We start from the raw sequence: 19,797 nt of genomic DNA, 5'->3' as shown, positions 1-19,797 counted from the left end.
TAACCCGGCCTTAGCTTATGTATAAACCATGAAGAAGCCCACTCCCTGGGCATAATATCATGTCCTGCCAATAAGGTTCGGGTTTCTTCTACCAAACGACCTAATTTTTGAAGGACCCAAGCCATTTCCATAGTCAAAGGAGGCCTTACATGAAGAACTTCTACTATGCATCTACCTTCCATGTTGGCTACCACTAGGGTTATGCAAAGCCAATCACCAATATGCCTTGCATCTGGACGACGGATTAGTCATGAACCACACCACTTAACTTTGCACGTCAACTTCATGGCATATACTGGACCATCCACTCGAAGCTTCACCATTGACTTGGGTGGTGACATGAGGATGTGGTCTTTGTAAGGAAAGGGGGCATATTAGCTACTTCGTAGGTTAACACGGTTTCACTCGCCCGACCTACTATAAAGCACTTTGCCATGTACTTATCTTTTGTAAGACGGCATTGGAACATATAAAGCAGCCTTACCTTGTTGAGCTTAATGTCAAATGGAGAAAGTCTAAGAACTTTATGCATATACTTGCTTAAAACTTGAAATAGTGGGCTGAACCATTTTTAAGTTTGGCAGACCTAATGTAAAAACTAGTCACTTATACATAAGTCAATTTTGACACTAGTCACTTGTATATAAGTCAATTTTAACGCTAAGCTATACACATTTACTACCTTGTAATAGAACACTTGTGAGCTCTTCTCTTCTCTACTCTTGCTTGCTTGTGCTCTATTGCTTGATTGCTTGAATAGGTTTCTCTTTTCTATTAGCTTCTTTCATGCCCACCTTTTGTGAGATTGAACCATCGTGAAGAACATTCTCTTTTTGTCTACAGCTAGGCATAGAGAGCTCTACCTCTCTAACCTCTAAGCAAAGGAGCATTCCAATAACATTCTTTTGTGACAACGGGTTAAGGATGGATAGACGAGCTAATGCACTCACATTGAGGAGTTGACAACGGCTAAAGTCATCTCTTGACTTGAACAATGCTCAAAACTAGACTGGGCGCAAATCTGGCATCTAATTTCCATCATCAACAAAATAAAAATAACACGACACACAAAACAAGATATATATATATATATGTCAAATTCGACATTGCAAGAAAGGCTGCTACTCTACGGACTATGAGCCGGTTGGCGATGGCGAATCGCTAATTGGATCGTAGCTAAATTTGCTTCACGAAGAAGAACGTTAACTTTCTATAAGTGATCCAATTCGTGGGCGCCCAGATGCGCATAACACTATAAGAGATACTTGAAGGCGGCGTAAGGGAAAGATCGGAAAGCGTGGAAACCTTGCCTATTTGGTGAATTTGAGAGCTGCACAATGGAATCCACAAGGGCCCCTTTCAAGCTTTCACTACAGGACCGCAGCTTTCCTGCCCCAAGTGGGTCTTCTTCCCAAACAGTAGATTGGCTACCTGATTATCTCGGCTACAGTTGGATAGCCTATGCCTCCCATACCAGTGTGGTGATCTCTATTGCCCCAGTGCCAACCAGAAAAGATGAAGCAGACCTGGGCCTCTGCCAGGTTATTGATACCCCCCCGCTTGCACCTGCACACATCACATGTGTCCGTTGGGCGCCCATCTGCCCCCCCTCCATTGGGCTTCTAGCAGCTTCTAATGGACACCTTGTGTGCATATACGGACCAGAATTCTCCAACCCTACTGCTGATTCCAATTGCTCAGGTATTGAATTGATCTTTTTTTTCCATGTTGACGACTTGCATTCATGTCTTAACATTGTTTTTGGTCTCATAGTTTTCCGCATGCGGTCAGAACCTCCTTGCAGCTTCCCCCACTGACTGCGGAGGGTGTGAATGACGTCGAGCCATATGTGCGGAGTGTGGGTACTCTCGATGGCCTCGCTACATCTAGCACGCCAGATGTGCCAGGCTGCTATGCTATTGCAAATCTCCCAACGCTGGCATGAGCCTGGACGCCAAACACCTGCAGGTGGGGCTATGACTGGTACTACTGCAATACGATGGTGGGAGACCTAGAGGGCATGGCCTCCCCCATCCTCCTTGTAAGTCCTGACCACTCTAGCCTCGGTGGCCCAAGCGACAGTACCCCAAGTGATAATCCAGGTCGATGCCCTGTCCATAGCAAAGATGCGGAGAATTCGTTGCCAAATCTACTGAGCTTTCGGGCAATCCCAAAGGCAATGTCACTGAGACTCTTGGGGGTGGTTGCACCTCGGGCAAGCTGCTGGCCGCCCTCCTATTGCTACCCAAGTACCCACTGCCAGACTCTTGTGTGCCGTCAACTAGAGAAAGAGAGTGATCTTCCTCGGTTGAAAGCTGTCCTAAAGCCTCTTCCAAAAATCTGAAAGGAAGCGCTGTGATAGGCCCTGAGACTGCCAGTGTGCTGCTGTTGCCGGTGTGCCATCTATCTCGTCGTCATCTGGATCCTGCGGTTGAGCCTCGTTGTATATGCAAAGAAAGGGGCATCCAGAGTCTCCACGCGATCTGTGGGATAATGCCACGTCCACAGTGTCTTAGAAGATCTTAATACTCCACTTAATGAAATACAAACACCAAACCGGAGTACTCTTGGGAATGTGTAACAGGCTTGTCATAGAAGATCTTAATACTCCACTTAATGCAAGATAGAACGTGTGTAAAAAAATGTACATTTGTGTAGGTGCTCTGCACTATGCAATAGGGGGAGAGTTGGGCCCGGTATTCTTTTATTCCATAACTTTGCTACAAGGCTTTATAAAATCTTGACAACACTTGCATCATGGCTTAGACTATTACATAAAACACACAAGAAAACAGAGCAGGAGTTGCATTCTTGGTTTCTAATCGAGTCAATGCCTTAGCTCTCTCGTGTCCAAAAAGCAAAAGCCTTTCTGCCACTTGTGCACTCCGTTGAGCCTACTCAAGCATAGATTTTACACCCCAGGCATCAAGAGCTGTGTTTCCTTCATGGTAGCCACAAAAAACTATGGGTGAAGATGATCCAAACTCTTCTTTGGAGCATGCATGAGTCTAAGAAGTGAGGACTCAAGTGTAATGGGAATACAATCTGCAGCATGCGCCGAGCTAGGACCATGTGAAACAACGAAGCCTTTCTTTAAACCTGAGTTTAGTGAGTCTTTAGCAATCCTTTAAAATAGCATACATGAATCTGAAAGAGATGTAATAGAGATGACACCAGATGGGGTCCCGAATCACCCACTGAAAGGATCCCCCCCTCTACAAGTAGGAGTATTTGCTTTATTTCTTCTTCTGGAGAACTATATACAAGCTGAACTGTGTCCACAAGAATGAGCGGACAAACTGACTGATTGACTGCCAAATGCAAGGACAAAGCGACCAAACGCTGGGCAGAACTGTGCATAAGCTGTAGGCTACTGTGAAGCTATCTTTGAGAGAAATGCACCGGCCTGAGACTGAGGGTTGGTGTGCTGAATACTCCTGAAGAGATTGAGCTTCTTTGCCTTGGGCTGAAAGCCAAGAGTGGCTGTAGGTATGCAAAGGCAGGAGCCCAGGCATACATGCTTGACTTTGCTTGATAATCTCTGATTTTTACCTGCTGATTTATGGGACTGAACATGGCTTGTCTTTTTATATGGCTACTAGAGGATGCTGTCGGCCTGCAGAAAATCCCACGACCTGGCATTTAATGCTTGTGATTGGTTTGGTCGGGCTGTTGCATAAGTTGGCCGACTGTCACATCATGTTGCCAATAGTAGTCTGGCATTGGCCGATTGCTGTCCAACCCTATTAGTCCTGGCCGACTGCTTCTTAGCCCCCAAAAAGGCAATTGGCCCTAGGTGCATGGCTAGGAGTGGTGGCCACCCCTTGCAAGGTTTGCCCATCTTTGGGGCTGCCTTGGGGCTGGCCCCTCTACATGCATGCAACTGAATGCTTCTAGTGCATACTACTGCTATGGTTGACCTCTACATGCACCTACATGATGAACACTTGCTGAATTCTCCATAGTGGGTTAAGAGAACTGACCTGACACTAACCTCTATGGCTGGGAGACTGACCTATGTAGCTCGTGCTTGACATGTCCCGGACTTGCGCTCACAAAGGGGTCACGGTATACAACAAAATATCCTAAAAGGTACTACTTTTGTACATGATTCTTTTTTTTCCCGAGAAAAAGATCCTTCTATTAGTTAATGAAAAAAACAGCCACAAAGGGCTAGATACAACCACGAAGGGCGAAATACAAACTTGCCTCATTAGGGGTGGGAATCAAATGATCAAAAGGGGAAGAAACACTTCTCTTTCGACTGGCCGCTCTTTGAGGAGAAGGCTATCTCATAATGGGGGGGGGGGGGGGGGGGGGGGGGGGGGGTGAAACAACCACACAGGTGGTCGGTAATGCCAAGTGGGATGACCACCTCTATCTCCGAGAAATGGGCCAGGTCTCCAAAGCCTCAAGAAAGCTTCACGCTGTTTCTGTATGCGGTCAGAACCTCCTTGTAACTTCCCCCACTGATCGTGGAGGGTGTGAATGATATCAAGCCATATGCTCTCGATGGACTCAGCCGGCAGAGTGTGGGTACCCTTGATGGCCTCGCTACATCTAGCTCGCCAAATGTGCCAGGCTGCTATGCTGCTGCAAATCTTCCATCTTTGGCATGAGCCTGGCCACCAATCGCCTATACGTGGGGTTGTGGCAAGAATTGCTACAATACGATGGTGAAAGACCTGAAGGGCTAGCCCTCCCCATCCTCCTCATAAGCCTTGACCACTCAAGCCTCTGTGGCCCAAGCAACAGTGCCCCATGTAATGATCCAGGTCGATGCCCTGTCCATAGTGAAGATGCGGAGAATCCGTTGCCAAATCTGCTGAGCTTTCGGACAATCCCAAAGCCAATGTCTCTAAGACTCCTGAGGGTGGCCGCACCGTGGGGCACCGTGGGCAAGCTGCTGGCCGACCTCCAACTGTCAACCAAGTACCGATCGCCAAACTCGTGTGCCATCAACCAAAGAAAGAGGGTGATCTTTCTAGGCCGAAAGCTGTCTCCAAGCCTCTTCCAGAAATCTGAAAGGAAGCGCTATGAGAGGCCCTGTGACTGCCAATGTGCTGCTGCTGCTGGGGTGCCATCTATCTCTGGCATCTGGATCCAGCGGCCTAGCTGTGTTGTATATGCAAAGAAGGGGGCATTCAGAGTCTCCTCCCAATCCTCGGGGTCATGCCAAGTCCACTCTCCTGGGTCCTACTGTAGGCGCGTGAGAGGTCGGCACTCCCATATTGTAACATGCAACGGAAGTATTCGTATTGGAGGATCCTGTCACACAAATACTCACACCGTCTTCTGTATCTTGAGTTTCGCGAGTTTAGCAATCCACTTTAAGACTTCAAACTTTTAAGAGATTTGAGAGAGAGAGAGATGAGAATTGTACACCGTATGGGGTCCCGAATTACCCACTGAAGGGCCCCCTATCCCGTTACCGAGATAGTATTTGCTTTATTATCTTTGAAGAGACTGATGGTGTGACTGACGATAAGCCAAACGCAAGACCTCTGAAGACCGAGAGTTGGGCTGAACTGTACACGACTGTAGAAGCATCAATGATGTCCAATCTCGAGCCTATGCACTCTTCCCAATGGAATGAGGGAGGGATGCAAGGCTGAGGCTGAGAGAGGGGCTGTTTGGGACTGTTCTAGAGTGTGTATGAATGCTGTAAATGATTATGAATGCTGCGTTTTACCTTCACCAAGTGGCTAGAGCAAAAGGATGAGTAGATGAATGCTGAAAACTGTTTGGATGCAGAAAACGCAAGGTGGAATGCTAGCTGAATGCTGAAACTGCTGCGTTTTGTTGATGTATGCTCATGCGTTGATGCGCCTAGTGCTGTAGGAGGAAAACGCTGAGGTATGATGGTTGGAAACTGCAATCGCTTTATACCCCTTGTGGTGAAGGCTCCAAGCGCTTGAATGCTCTATGCTGAATATGATGAATGAATGAATGAATACCATGCTGAGCTATTTATATGGGCCAGATAAGCTAGTCGGTTGGCTACAGGGCTGGCCGATTGCTCATGTCCACATAAAATATATAAAAGATCTATAAAATGCTGGAAATTGTGGGAAAAATATCATAAAATTCATAGTACATATTTTGATAAATACTAGATGATATCTGAGGGTTCTGCAATGGTCTAGATGCAATGAATGAATGATGTGCAATATGCAGAATGCTTTCTAATGCAGACCTTAAGGTTTCTACTGACTCTACATGCATGAATGCGTCTCTTCAAGTGGGTTAAGGGACTTGGACTGATTGATTGACTTGATATGGCTGAGAATGACCTACGTAGCTCGTGCCTGACTTATCCTAGACTGAGAATTACAATGGGGTCACGGTATCCTGAAAGGTACTAATACTGATACAATGTTGCAGTGATGATGATGAGCCAGTTTGTCACCATGCACTACAGAGCAGAGTGCATGTGACATTCTCTCCTGCTTAGCTTGGCGGTAGGTTCATGGCTTCCAAGTAGTCCGCCAACAACTGGGGGTACTCTTGAAAGAATTCCTCGTCTAGCCATACGGCTTCGTGGGTACCTCGATCTCGGAATTTCGTATAGAACTGACGTATCCGTCGACCGGAATGATGCTTCCAACGATGAAGAAGGATCTGCTGAGGCTCGATGACTTCGGCTTTGTCTACCACGTCTGGCTGCTGTTTATCTAAACATCAAACACTTCTGGTCCAACATATGGTTTTAGCCAAGAAACATGGAAAACATCATGCATCGTCCAATTGTTAGGCAATTTTAACTTCATGGAGACATCACTTAACTTTTTAACTATTGGGAAAGGTCCCAAACTATGGAATGAAAGCTTGGGACAACGTTTGCCCACTTATTTCAATCTTTGTTTCATGATGCGCAGATAGACCCTATCCCCTTTCTTGAAGTGGATATCTCGTCTAAACTTACTTGCCTGTTTGTGAACTGAATAATGGCCAAGCTCAAAATTGAGGGCCAAACTGGGTTGAGTACCAAACTTTGCGGAATCGACATACTGATCTTCTATGCTCTTTAAGTCTTTTCCAGAGATGTTTAGAATGGTAGACTCCTGACTGGTTTGGATGCTGGTCTTTCTACTAAGAACATTTGCTAGTGGGTTACGCTGACCAGGGATGTACTTGATCATTCCTCCAACATGGTGGAGGAGCTGGTCCTTTCTAGTGTGCTGAGCACTCCACTGGGCACTTGGCATCGTCGGGAGCCACTTAAGTGCTTGGTGGTCTGTGATGACTGTGAAAATGCGTCCATAAGGAACATGTTTCAAATGTTTGAGGATTGGCTGCTGGTCTAGCTTGCCCTTGAAAGTCTTGGAAAGACAAGAGGGAAACTTGCTAGGAGGTTCTGCCCTGGGGACCGAATCGATATGATGATCCACAGGACAAGAGGGTGGGAAACTGGGTGGGAGATCATCCTTAAAAATGTCTGAATGAGAAAGGAGATCTGCCAACTGAGGGACTGAAGAAGATGAGACAGCGGTTATCGATGAGATAGAAGCTGTTTGAGCAAATCAATGCTCCTTCCGCTTCCTTGCGGATAGCTCGTCGGGCCTAGAGATGAGAAATCATAGGAATGCCAAGAATGCTCCTATCCCTCCGAATCATGACAGGCTCAGGCAAACCTTTAGAGATAATAAAGGTGTCGTGCCCCCAATTGGGAATAGGTTTATACTGATGAAACCACTTGATTTCTAAGATCATGTCACTGAAACCGATCCCGTCAAGTGGGAAAGACTCCGTTGGACACCCACACGCTTAATAGCACAACTTTAAAATCACAAATTTGAAATGGACAACTTAATACAACTTGAACTTTAAATGAAATGAAATGGAAAGATGGACACCAGCACTGGGGCCGGAACGGGCCGATCCCCCCCTCAATATATGATATATTTATTGGGAGTATTTAATAAATACAATGCTCCATGGGTTCCAAGAACCAGATAATGTCCATGTACATATGAAAACAGTACCAAACAAATAGGCTCGAATTTCGATGTAGGAGCTCGAAGCAGAACGACCACTAGTGTGGTCCAATCTCTACGGTCCTGTGCTTTCACTGGACTCCGCGGAGAGCGCCTCACTGGTGTTCTGAGACCACGCACAAACAGGCGCTCTCGTACTAACGCCTGGCTCTCCCGATCTCAGCACCTTTGGACCGAGGTTCTCCAATAGAGCTTGGACAACCCGGCACTGAACGGGTGTTGGCCGTATAGGGAGTCGGGAATCCCTTATCAGATTTAAACACAAAATACTTTACTTAAATCTGAAATTCACTTACTTGTGGATGGTTGAGGAAGTCCAATACCCATGTGTGCAGTTACTTGAGAGAAACACCGAGGCACAACATGTCGAGAGAGGTAGCTCCCTGGGATAGACTATAGCCTTTTGGCTACAGGAACCCAAACATCAACAGGAAGAGCAGCAGCTACGTATGGAAGCTACAGCCGCCTGAGGAGAGGATGGGCAGCCTGCAGAAGATGGAGATGAGGCCGCTTGTTTACAAAGTTTGTAGAGTTTTGGCCGCCAGCCACCTAGTTGTAAAAGCACCCCGCAGGAGTTGAGCACGCAGCCGCCTGCTGTGGTGGGCAGTGCAGCTTATTTGGCTGCTCGTCTGGATACGTGTACACACATAGGCACTAGCTGTGATGGGCAGCGCAGCCTGTATTGGCTGCTTGTCTGGAGGCACACAGCCACGGCCGCCTGGCTGCTTCAGGTGGGGGCAGCCGCATGTTGAATAGGTAGTCGCCTGCTGAAAGAATAACAGCTTGTGCCACTTGTATGGGAAGGCTCACAGCCGCCAGCAAGGTTGCCAGGCGAAGAGAAGGCAGCCTGCTGAAGTTTCAACGCAGCCTGCTGGAGGTTCAACGCAGCCACCAGCAGAGAGTACAGCCGTAGCAGAGGGTACAGCCGTCTACAGGACAGAAACAGCCGCCTCAGAGTTGATGGAAAACAAGCCGCCTCAGGGGTTGCTTAAGCGATCACTGGTTCTTGCTCTTCATGAAGATGGTGGAAGCGTACGCTGGTGGTATCCACGATGGAGAAAGCCTTTGTTTATAAAATTTAAAGTGAAGTTAACTTTGTGATACCCACGTTTGCATGTGGGTGGGGAGTTTGGGTAGGTGCCCATGCCCACCCCCACACTCACTTAAAGTGGGGCTCCCCACCTTGGCCCCTAAGTGGGTGCCCAAAGGGGGTGCCCACTTTTAAATAAATGTGAACTCCTAACCTTATAAAATAAGAGGTTAGAGATAAAATAATAAAAACAACATGTGCAACATACTTACCACCTGTTCACATGCACCAAAACTCGTCAGAATACAGAGCAGACTTCACGACTCACTGGCAAGCGTCCCCGCTCAGTAAGTAACACGTCAAGTAGGCAAACACACAAATACATGTCATGCGAAAACAGTTTCAAACATGCAAAATATGTGTGCATGTGCAAATAGTAACATGAACATATCTCCCGTTCATGGAACAAGTACAAAATATCTGTCGGCACAAAACTGGCACGACATAAAAACATAAAAACCTGGTCTTCCTATGGAGTGACAGTCCCACAGGTAAGACACAGTTCCAGGCACGAGTCTCCCTATGGTGTGACAGTCCCATAGGCAAAACATGGCACGAATACTGGCTCTTCCATGGCGTGACAGTCCCATGGATCGAACACAGTCCAGGTCATACACGGGTGGCACCAGTCTGGCTCCCGTCCATACGACACCATCCTGCTAACACACGGGTGGCACCAGTCTGGCTCCCGTCCATGTCAGCAAAATATTGGCCTCTTCACACGAGACACCGGCCTGGCCTCAAGTGAACGAGACGCAAAAACTGGAGATGGACCAAATGGTCGGCCAATTGGTGACATCCCCCCGGGCTTCTAAAGAGTTGACCTCAACTGAAAAGCCTCAAGATATGCCTGCAACAACTGTGGGTAATCTGCAAAATAATCCTCATTTACCCACTTGGCATCAATAGGCAAATAATTCTTAAACTTCACAAGATATCTCCTGGAAAGCTTTCCTGCAGGTAGCTTTCTCTCCTTGTGAAAAACAATCTGTTCTGGCTGGAGGATCTCCTCAAGCTCTTCAATCTCTGGCGGATCTTCTGTGACAGGCTCATTAGGATCTGGCCCCACATATTTCCGAAATAGACTCACATGAAAAGCATTGTGAATCTTCCAATGACTAGGTAAAGCAAGCCTGTAGGACACTTCATTGATCTTCTGAATCACCTTGAAGGGTCCATAATAGCGAGGAGAAAGCTTAGGATATGATCCTTCTCGTCTTGGCCTCTTCCGAAGCCTAGCCTTCTCAAATTTCAGCAATACCCAATCACCTTCTTTGACTTCCATGTCCCTTCTATGCTTGTCAGCTGCCATTTTATGCTTATCCTGAGATCTTGCAATGGCTGTCCGCACCTGACCAAAGGCAACATCCAAGTCACGAACATATTCATCAGCTGCAAAAATCTCATCCTTAGTACAAAGGATGGGTGGCAATACCACTCTGCCATAAATAATCTCAAACGCAGCCTTGCCCGTGGAAGCATGGATCGTATTGTTGTAGGCAAACTCAACAAGTGGAAGATACTTCTCCCATGCACTCTTTTGATCTGCCACATAACATTTCAATAAATCCAACACAGCTGAATTTGCAGCTTCACTTTGGCCATCCGTTTGGGGATGATAAGCTGATGAAAACTCAAGTTTAGTACCCATATTGTCAAACAAAGCTCTCCAAAATAGGCTTGTAGTCCTGGGATCTCTATCCCCAATAATGGATTTAGGCATACCATGATGCTTGAAAATATTAGCAAGAAAAAGCTTTACCATATGATCAACTTTGATGGTTTTCTTGACGGGCAAGAAGTGAGCTTGCTTGCTAAACCTGTCCACAATAGTCCAAATAGCATCGTTCCCATGCTGGGATCTAGGCAAATCCATAATAAAATCCATCGTGATACTTTCCCAAGGTTGCGAGGGAATAGGCAATGGCTGAAGCAAACCTGGAGGCTTTTGCCTGTCAAATTTCACCTTTTGGCAAGTAATACATGCACGCACATAAGCCTCAATGTCTTTACACATGCTTGGCCAAAAGAAATACCTCTGAATCATGCGAGTAGTAGGCATAATACCTCTATGACCAGCATAAGGTGGAGCGTGACATTCGTCCATAACCTTTGGACGCAAATCCTTTACCACACATAGGCAATTATCCTTCATGAGATAACCCTCGTTGATAACATAAGAGGCATGTGAATGACTAGCCATCAAATCAGTCCATATATGGCAAAAATCAGCATCCAAATGATACAAATCTCTCATAGCAGATAGATCTCCATGAGAGGCCACTGAGACTGCAGCAACATAAGGCCTCCTAGATAGTGCATCGGCCACCACATTTTTCTTTCCTGGGGTATGCACAATCTGAAAATGAAACATGGAAAGAAAATTTGCCATTCTCATCTGCTTCTCTGAAAGCTTGGTTTGAGATAGAAAGTATCTCAAGCTTTGATGATCTGTCTTGACTACAAATTCAGCCCCAAGAAGGTAATGTTTCCATATCTTTAAGGCGTGAATTACAGCCAAGAGCTCTTTCTCATAGATATCCATATAAAGCTCAGCATCATGCAAACGACGACTCTCGTATGCAACTGCATGCCCTTCTTGATTTAGGACAGCTCCTATGCAATCACCACAAGCATCACATTCAACTACGAATGACTTGTGCAAGTCAGGAACAATCAATACTGGACCACATATGATCGCATGCTTGAGTTGCAAGAAAGCATCCTGTTCCTTTGAAGTCCATTTGAAAGCAGTTTTCTTCTTAGTGAGATCATGTAGAGGAGTGGCAATCATAGCAAAATGCCTTATGAAACGCCTGTAGTACGAACATAATCCCAGAAAACTACGTACTTAATGTACGTTTTGCAATTCGGGCCAATTCCGAATGGTCTCTATCTTTGCAGGATCCATTGTAACTCCATCCTTGGATACAATATGTCCCAGATAATGAATCTCTGAAAGAAAAAACTCACTTTTCTTGGCATTGACGAAAAGTTTATGCTTCCGCAACTCTTCGAACACTGTGACCAAATGAGTTCTGTGTTCCTGCTCATTCTTGGAGAAAACCAAGATATCATCAAAGAAGACTCCTGTAAACTTGCGATGGGGTCGGAATATCCTATCCATCATACGATTAAAAGTAGCTGGAGCATTGGTGAGACCAAAAGGCATTACCAAGAATTCATATAATCCGAAGGCTGTCCTGAATGCAGTCTTATGGACATCTTGTGGCACCACGCGTATCTGGTGATAACCACTCTTCAAGTCAAGTCTGCTAAAGCAAGCCGAACCATCAAGCTTATCCAAGATATCATCAATACGTGGAATTGGGAATCTGTTCTTGATGGTAAGCTTGTTCAAAGCTCTATAGTCCACACACATACGGAATGATCCGTCCTTCTTTTGAACAAGAAGCACAGGAGAGCAGTAAGGTGAGGAACTGGGCTGAACCAAACCTTTCTCCAAAAGCTCGTTTACCTGCTTCATAATTTCTTCTTGTTGTGCAGCACTCACTCGGTATGCGGGTTTGCTAGGTGGAGAACTACCTGGCACAAGATCTATACGGTGATCTTCGGGCCTTTGGGGAGGTAATTCACCTGGCAACGAGTCAGCAAAACAATCGTTGAATGCATTAAGAAAATTCAGCCTATCATTAGACATAGCATCCACATTTTGATGATTTGGCACAAGACTATCACGAACAAAAACCAAGTACGCTGAAAGACTCTTTTTCATTGCTTTATTAATTTGGATGTGTGATACACCTGGGATGGAATCCCCTTCTTTGCCAGCATCAATAAAATGCATGCAGCCTTTATGCATAAAAGAAATCATATTAGACTTGTAGTCTTTGCGGGGCTCAAGCCTATGATGCCACGGCTTGCCCAACAATACATCATCCATTCAGTGGAGCAACTAAGAAATGCTCATTATCAAGGTAGCCTTGTATATGGATGCGCAACTTCCCTATCAAAGGGGTAACCTGCACCTCTTTGCCAATAAATGCAGCTTCAGCTTCAATCTGAGGTCCCATGTTTTCAACCTCAATACCCAATGCAGCTGCCATTTGCATAGAGATGAAATTGTCAGTTGCACAGTCATCAAACATGAAGAGTGCGGGCTGATCCTTGATTTGCCCCCAAGCCTTGCAAACCATACGCTCTTTTGCATCATGACCTGTATTTCCTTGCACATCAGGAACTGCATGTACATTAGCTTTGGTGTGCTTGTCCTCGTGCTTTGGTTTGCGATCTGGGCATTGCCGAAACATGTGGTCTTTGCTACCACAAGAAAAGCATTTTCCATCCTTGGCATATTGCTCTGTTTGCTCCGGGGTTAAGCCGAATTTGTTCTTTCTTGGGCCCTGTTCTTTAGATGAGTTATTTTCAGCTTTACCACCCTTGTAAGACTCCCGGAAGTTCTTTTTAGGTGGCTATCCACCGTTTTGCTGATTTGGAATAGCCTTGTCCTTCCCCTTGGAACCTCCTTGATCTTGCTTAATCTTGAGTACCAATTGCTCCGTAGCAAGAGCAGAAGCTGTGAGTTGTTGCAACGTATGTTTCGGGTGCAATTCAATGCCCGAACGGTATGCTGGTTGCAGTCCAGAACGAAACTTCCTCTTTCTTTCATCCTCAGTGATTAGCATGAAGGGAGTCACTTCCAGCAACACTTTCCAGAATTTGTTAACATACTGTTGCATACTCTCATTATCTTTTTGTTCCAGCCTGTCCCACTTTTGAGTGAGAGTTTGCTCTGCATTGGGTGGCAAGAACTGAGCCTAAAATCTATCTTTGAATTCCTTCCAAGTAGAAATGGGATCCTTGGTGATCTTTTCAGTGATCCACCAATGGACAGCAGTCCCTTTTAAAAACATGCTAGCATGGCGCACCTTTGACTTTTCTGTGAAATCCTCATCGCTAAAAGCAATGTCGAACTGTGCCACAAATGCTAACACCTTAGAAGCATCATGTTCACCATGAAAAACATCAAATTTGACAGATTTATCACCTGCTTTGAATTCCTTGAGCTTCCTGGCATGAGGCTCATGGTCTTCTCTTTTTCTTTTCCCCTTATCCAACGGGGTAGCCTTGTCTGCATGGGCTCCATGGGCCGTCATAGAAGCTTCATGGGGCACGGTGGCATGTGCTCCACGAACTCGAAACTCAGATGCATGTGACTTACCTGCATATGGCATGGTCTCTCCATGAGACAACTCAGAAGGCAAAATTTTTCTGGAAGTAGACCTGTCACCATGAGATACATGTCTGGCATGCATGTGACTTTCATGCCCTCCATGAGCACTGGCATACATATATCTGTCAGGCTTAGTGCCTTGTGGAGAGGATGCATGTCGAGAGGTGACAGTCACCTCTTCCTTTTGCACAAAAGATTTCAACCTTTGGGATGCGGGATCTCCATGCTTCAAACGAGGTGGATTTCTGAATTTCAGCTCTCCGTCATCCCCCTCTTTGATATCACCTTTGCGAAGGAGATAGGCAAGTGCCAACTCCCTTGGTTTCTTGCCCACTTCACGAGCCATTGATTCAAAAGTTACATCAACCATAGCATCAGCCTTCCTGGCTTCAATAGCACTTTGCAGATGGGGATCTTCATGTAGAAACTTTAACTCTTGCTCTTGAGCCTGCAAAAGTTTTCTCATATGTTCCATTTCAGCCCTCATAGCATCAGGCTCTTGTTCAAGCATAACTGTCTTTCCTAGAGACAGTTGACCCTTTGATTCACTATCAAGAACCCTTTCAAGGGGCTTGTGTCTACCTCGCAGGGCATCAGACCCACGAGAGGCACTAGATGGACCCCTCGAATTTGGTACTTCCAAAGGGTTACCTTGGCTGTCCATTGTGTTCAAAGTTTGCTAGAAGCGGGATGTCCAGTACACAGGTTCGTTTTCCCCACTAGGAAGAGGGAAACAACCGTGCTCTGATACCTATGAAACCGATCCCGTCAAGTGGGAAAGACTCCGTTGGACACCCACACGCTTAATAGCACAACTTTATAATCACAAATTTGAAATGGACAACTTAATACAACTTGAACTTTAAATGAAATGAAATGGAAAGATGGACACCAGCACTGGGGCCGGAACGGGCCGACCCCCCCCTCAATATATGATATATTTATTGGGAGTATTTAATAAATACAATTCTCCATGGGTTCCAAGAACGAGATAATGTCCATGTACATATGAAAACAGTACCAAACAAATAGGCTCGAATTTCGATGTAGGAGCTCGAAGCAGAACGACCACTAGTGTGGTCCAATCTCTACGGTCCTGTGCTTTCACTGGACTCCGCGGAGAGCGCCTCACTGGTGTTCCAAGACCACGCACAAACAGGCGCTCTCGTACTAACGCCTGGCTCTCCCGATCTCAACACCTTTGGACCGAGGTTCTCCAATAGAGCTTGGACAACCCGGCACCGAACGGGTGTTGGCCGTATAGGGAGTCGGGAATCCCTTATCAGATTTAAACACAAAATACTTTACTTAAATCTGAAATTCACTTACTTGTGGATGGTTGAGGAAGTCCAATACCCATGTGTGCAGTTACTTGAGAGAAACACCGAGGCACAACATGTCGAGAGAGGTAGCTCCCTGGGATAGACTATAGCCTTTTGGCTACAGGAACCCAAACATCAACAGGAAGAGCAGCAGCTACGTATGGAAGTTACAGCCGCCTGAGGAGAGGATGGGCAGCCTGCAGAAGATGGAGATGAGGCCGCTTGTTTACAAAGTTTGTAGAGTTTTGGCCGCCAGCCACCTAGTTGTAAAAGCACTCCGCAGGAGTTGAGCACGCAGCTGCCTGCTGTGGTGGGCAGTGCAGCTTATTTGGCTGCTCGTCTGGATACGTGTACACACATAGGCACTAGCTGTGATGGGCAGCGCAGCCTGTATTGGCTGCCTGTCTGGAGGCACACAGCCACGGCCGCCTGGCTGCTTCAGGTGGGGGCAGCCGCTTGTTGAATAGGTAGTCGCCTGCTGAAAGAATAACAGCTTGTGCCACTTGTATGGGAAGGCTCACAGCCGCCAGAAAGGTTGCCAGGCGAAGAGAAGGCAGCCTGCTGAAGTTTCAACGCAGCCTGCTGGAGGTTCAACGCAGCCACCAGCAGAGAGTACAGCCGTAGCAGAGGGTACAGCCGTCTACAGGACAGAAATAGCCGCCTCAGAGTTGATGGAAAACAAGCCGCCTCAGGGGTTTCTTAAGCGATCACTGGTTCTTGCTCTTCACGAAGATGGTGGAAGCGTACGCTGGTGGTATCCACGATGGAGAAAGCCTTTGTTTATAAAATTTAAAGTGAAGTTAACTTTGTGATACCCACGTTTGCATGTGGGTGGGGAGTTTGGGTAGGTGCCCATGCCCACCCCCACACTCACTTAAAGTGGGGCTCCCCACCTTGGCCCCTAAGTGGGTGCCCACTTTTAAATAAATGTGAACTCCTAACCTTATAAAATAAGAGGTTAGAGATAAAATATTAAAAACAACATGTGCAACATACTTACCACCTGTTCACATGCACCAAAACTCGTCAGAATACAGAGCAGACTTCACGACTCATTGGCAAGCGTCCCCGCTCAGTAAGTAACACGTCAAGCAGGCAAACACACAAATACATGTCATGCGAAAACAGTTTCAAACATGCAAAATATGTGTGCATGTGCAAATAGTAACATGGACATATCTCCCGTTCATGGAACAAGTACAAAATATCTGTCGGCACAAAACTGGCACGACATAAAAACATAAATCCTGGTCTTCCTATGGAGTGACAGTCCCACAGGTAAGACAGTTCCAGGCACGAGTCTCCCTATGGTGTGACAGTCCCATAGGCAAAACACGGCACAAATACTGGCTCTTCCATGGCGTGACAGTCCCATGGGTCGAACACAGTCCAGGTCATACACGGGTGGCACCAGTCTGGCTCCCGTCCATACGACACCATCCTGCTAACACACGGGTGGCACCAGTCTGGCTCCCGTCCATGTCAGCAAAATACTGGCCTCTTCACACGAGACACCGGCCTGGCCTCAAGTGAACGAGACGCAAAAACTGGAGATGGACCAAATGGTCGGCCAATTGGTGACAGTCACACCCCAAAAGAGGAGAGACAATGAAATCTTGTTGGAATGAGGCCTCTTGAACTTGAAAAGAAAACTGTTGTGCCCGTTGAGATATGTGGGTGCGGAGACCAGGTGTAAACCCGTCTACCTCCAAATGATAGGGCACTAAGGTACAGCTCATGTTGGTAGCCAATTGGGGAGAGATGGCATCCTCAGAACTGCCCATGTCAAAAAGGATTATGAACTGATGGCCCTTGGCCGAGCCATAAGCTCGGATTAGGCTTTTCTGTGTCGTTGTAGCCTCACCCAGGATTGTCCAAAAAGGCAAGTGGAGCAAGCCTCCAAAGAGCCTTCTGCCACAGTTGCCGCAGTATCCCCCGCTTCTCCAGACCCGCATGCTATCACCAATGCAGTTTAGATCTTACCTTCTATGCATCCCATGCCATCCATGGTACTTGATGCTAAACAGGATCTTACCATGCCCAATGGCATGACAGAAAAAACATCGGTTTTCTGATTGATACTGTCTTTGCTCCTTTGGAGGAAGACAGCCTCCAGTGATGCCTGCTTTAGCCTTTTCCTCAGGGGTTTTCTTAGGCTCGGATTCCTTACCCCCTGAACTAGAGCTAGGACTGTTGTCTGTCTTAGTGTCTTTGGAAGACGAATTACTCTTCCCCGGTTGGGGTTTGGTACTGGAATGTGATGACTGCTTGGGCTTGCCTCCGTTCATTTTCATTTCTTCATTCTGAGCGAGAGTCAAAGCCTGGTCATATGTACTGGGTTCAAAGTAACGAACTATGAACCGAATGTTGGGATCCAATCTACGAATGAATTGCTACATCTTAGCCTGCGGAGATAGCCCTAACTGCTGTGCTAAAGTAATAACCTTGCCGGAAAACTGAAGCACTGGAGATCCATTCTGTTTGAGTCCATAGAACTCATCTGCCAGACCGGTCATGTACTGGGGCGGGAGGAATCTGGTCTTCAGGTCATGGACAAATGTATCCCAGCTAAAAGCTGTGATACCTGTGGTCTGGTTTGTATGAAGATTAGACCAATGCTGCCACCAAGTGACTGTCTCACTTGTGAGATGGGGAGCCGCAACGTGGATTCTATCCTCAGGATCTGTGATCCTAGCTAATGGAAAATGAGCAGTAAATTGATGAATGAACTGATTAATTGCCAAAGTTGAGGCTGAGAGAGGGGCTGTTTGGGACTGTTCTTGACTATGTATGAATGCTGTAAATGAGTATGAATGCTGCGTTTTACCTTCACCAAGTGGCTGGAGCAAAACGATGAGTAGATGAATGTTGAAAACTGTATGGATGCAGAAAACGCAAGGTGGAATGCTGGCTGAATGCTGAGACTGCTGCGTTTTGCTGATGTATGCTCATGCATTGATGTGCCTAGTGCTGTAGGAGGAAAACGCTGAGGTATGATGGCTGGAAACTGCAATCGCTTTATACCCCTTGTGGTGAAGGCTCCAAGCGCTTGAATGCTCTATGCTGAATATGATGAATGAATGAATGAATACCATGCCGAGCTATTTATATGGGCCAGATGAGCTAGTCGGTTGGCTACAGGGCTGGCCGATTGCTCATGTCCACATAAAATATATAAAAGATGTATAAAATGCTGGAAATTGTGGAAAAAATATCAAAAAAATTCCTAGTACATATTTTGATAAATACTAGCTGATATCTGAGGGTTCTGCAATGGTCTAGATGCAATGAATGAATGATGTGGAATATTCAGAATGCTTTCTAATGCAAACCCCAAGGTTTCTACTGACTCTACATGCATGAATGTCTCTTCAAGTGGGTTAAGGGACTTGGACTGACTGACTGACTTGCTATGGCTGAGAATGGCCTACGTAGCTCGTGCCTGACTTATCCTGGACTGAGGATTACAATGGGGTCACAACTTACGACAAATATTATCCTGAAAGGTACCAATACTGATACAATGTTGCACTGATGATGATGAGCCAGTTTGTCACCATGCACTACAGTGCAGAGTTCATGTGACACATATCCATAGCCGCCAGAATCTCTCCCTAGCCACCTTGGCCGGTGTTGGGTCTATGTGCCATAGCTTTGAGATAGTTCGCCATCCAATAACTGTGGATACTTGTGGAAGAATTCTTCATCTAGCCAAATGGCTTCATGGGTCCCTCGATCTTTGAACTTTGTATAAAACTGGCGAAGACATCATCCAGAACCGTGCTTCCACTGATGTAGAAGGATTTGCTCAGGCTCTATCACCTTTTCTTCACCAACCATTTCTGGCTGCTGCTCTTCTGGAACATTCTGCAATGAAGGTCCAATATAAGGCTTTAACCAAGAGACGTGGAAGACGTTGTGCATTGTCCAATTGTCTGGCAATCTGGGTTGCATTGCGACATCGGTTACCTTCTTGATGATGGGAAAAAGGACCAAAACATCTGAATACAACTTTGGACAACGCTTTCCCACTTGCTTGAGTCTTTGCTTGATGATCCTTAAATATACCCACTCACCTTCTTTGAAATTGATGTCTCTCCGTGACTTGTTTGCCTGTTTGGTGTAAGCCTCTTGAGCTTTGGTGAGATGCTCTTTGACGGACTCAATGATGGCTGAAAAAGTTTCTGTCGTCTT

At 46.2% G+C, this 19,797-nt stretch overlaps 1 protein-coding gene across 5 annotated transcripts in view; it reads left to right on the top strand.

Annotated features, from left to right (window-relative positions):
- The first annotated feature begins 1,118 nt into the window (after positions 1–1,118).
- The window catches only part of LOC147615494 (transducin family protein / WD-40 repeat family protein), a 275,467-nt gene continuing 256,788 nt past the window's right edge, over positions 1,119–19,797 (top strand). For 3 of the 5 annotated variants that reach the window (XM_086779594.1, XM_086779593.1, XM_086779592.1), the window contains exon 1: positions 1,119–1,701. In XM_086779594.1, coding sequence (XP_086635720.1) covers positions 1,338–1,701 — 364 coding nt within the window. In that variant the 5' untranslated portion in view covers positions 1,119–1,337. The remainder of the gene's footprint in view (positions 1,702–19,797) is intronic. The other 2 variants (XM_086779595.1, XM_086779596.1) reach the window with 2 other exon arrangements.

This window comes from Cibotium barometz, chromosome 40, assembly GCF_041138505.1.
Source record: "Cibotium barometz isolate CiBa-2024 chromosome 40, ASM4113850v1, whole genome shotgun sequence".
In the NCBI taxonomy this organism is placed as follows: Eukaryota; Viridiplantae; Streptophyta; class Polypodiopsida; order Cyatheales; family Cibotiaceae; genus Cibotium; species Cibotium barometz.
The sequence above is the reverse complement of the archived record's forward strand: the minus strand, read 5'-3'. Positions and strand labels throughout refer to the sequence as shown.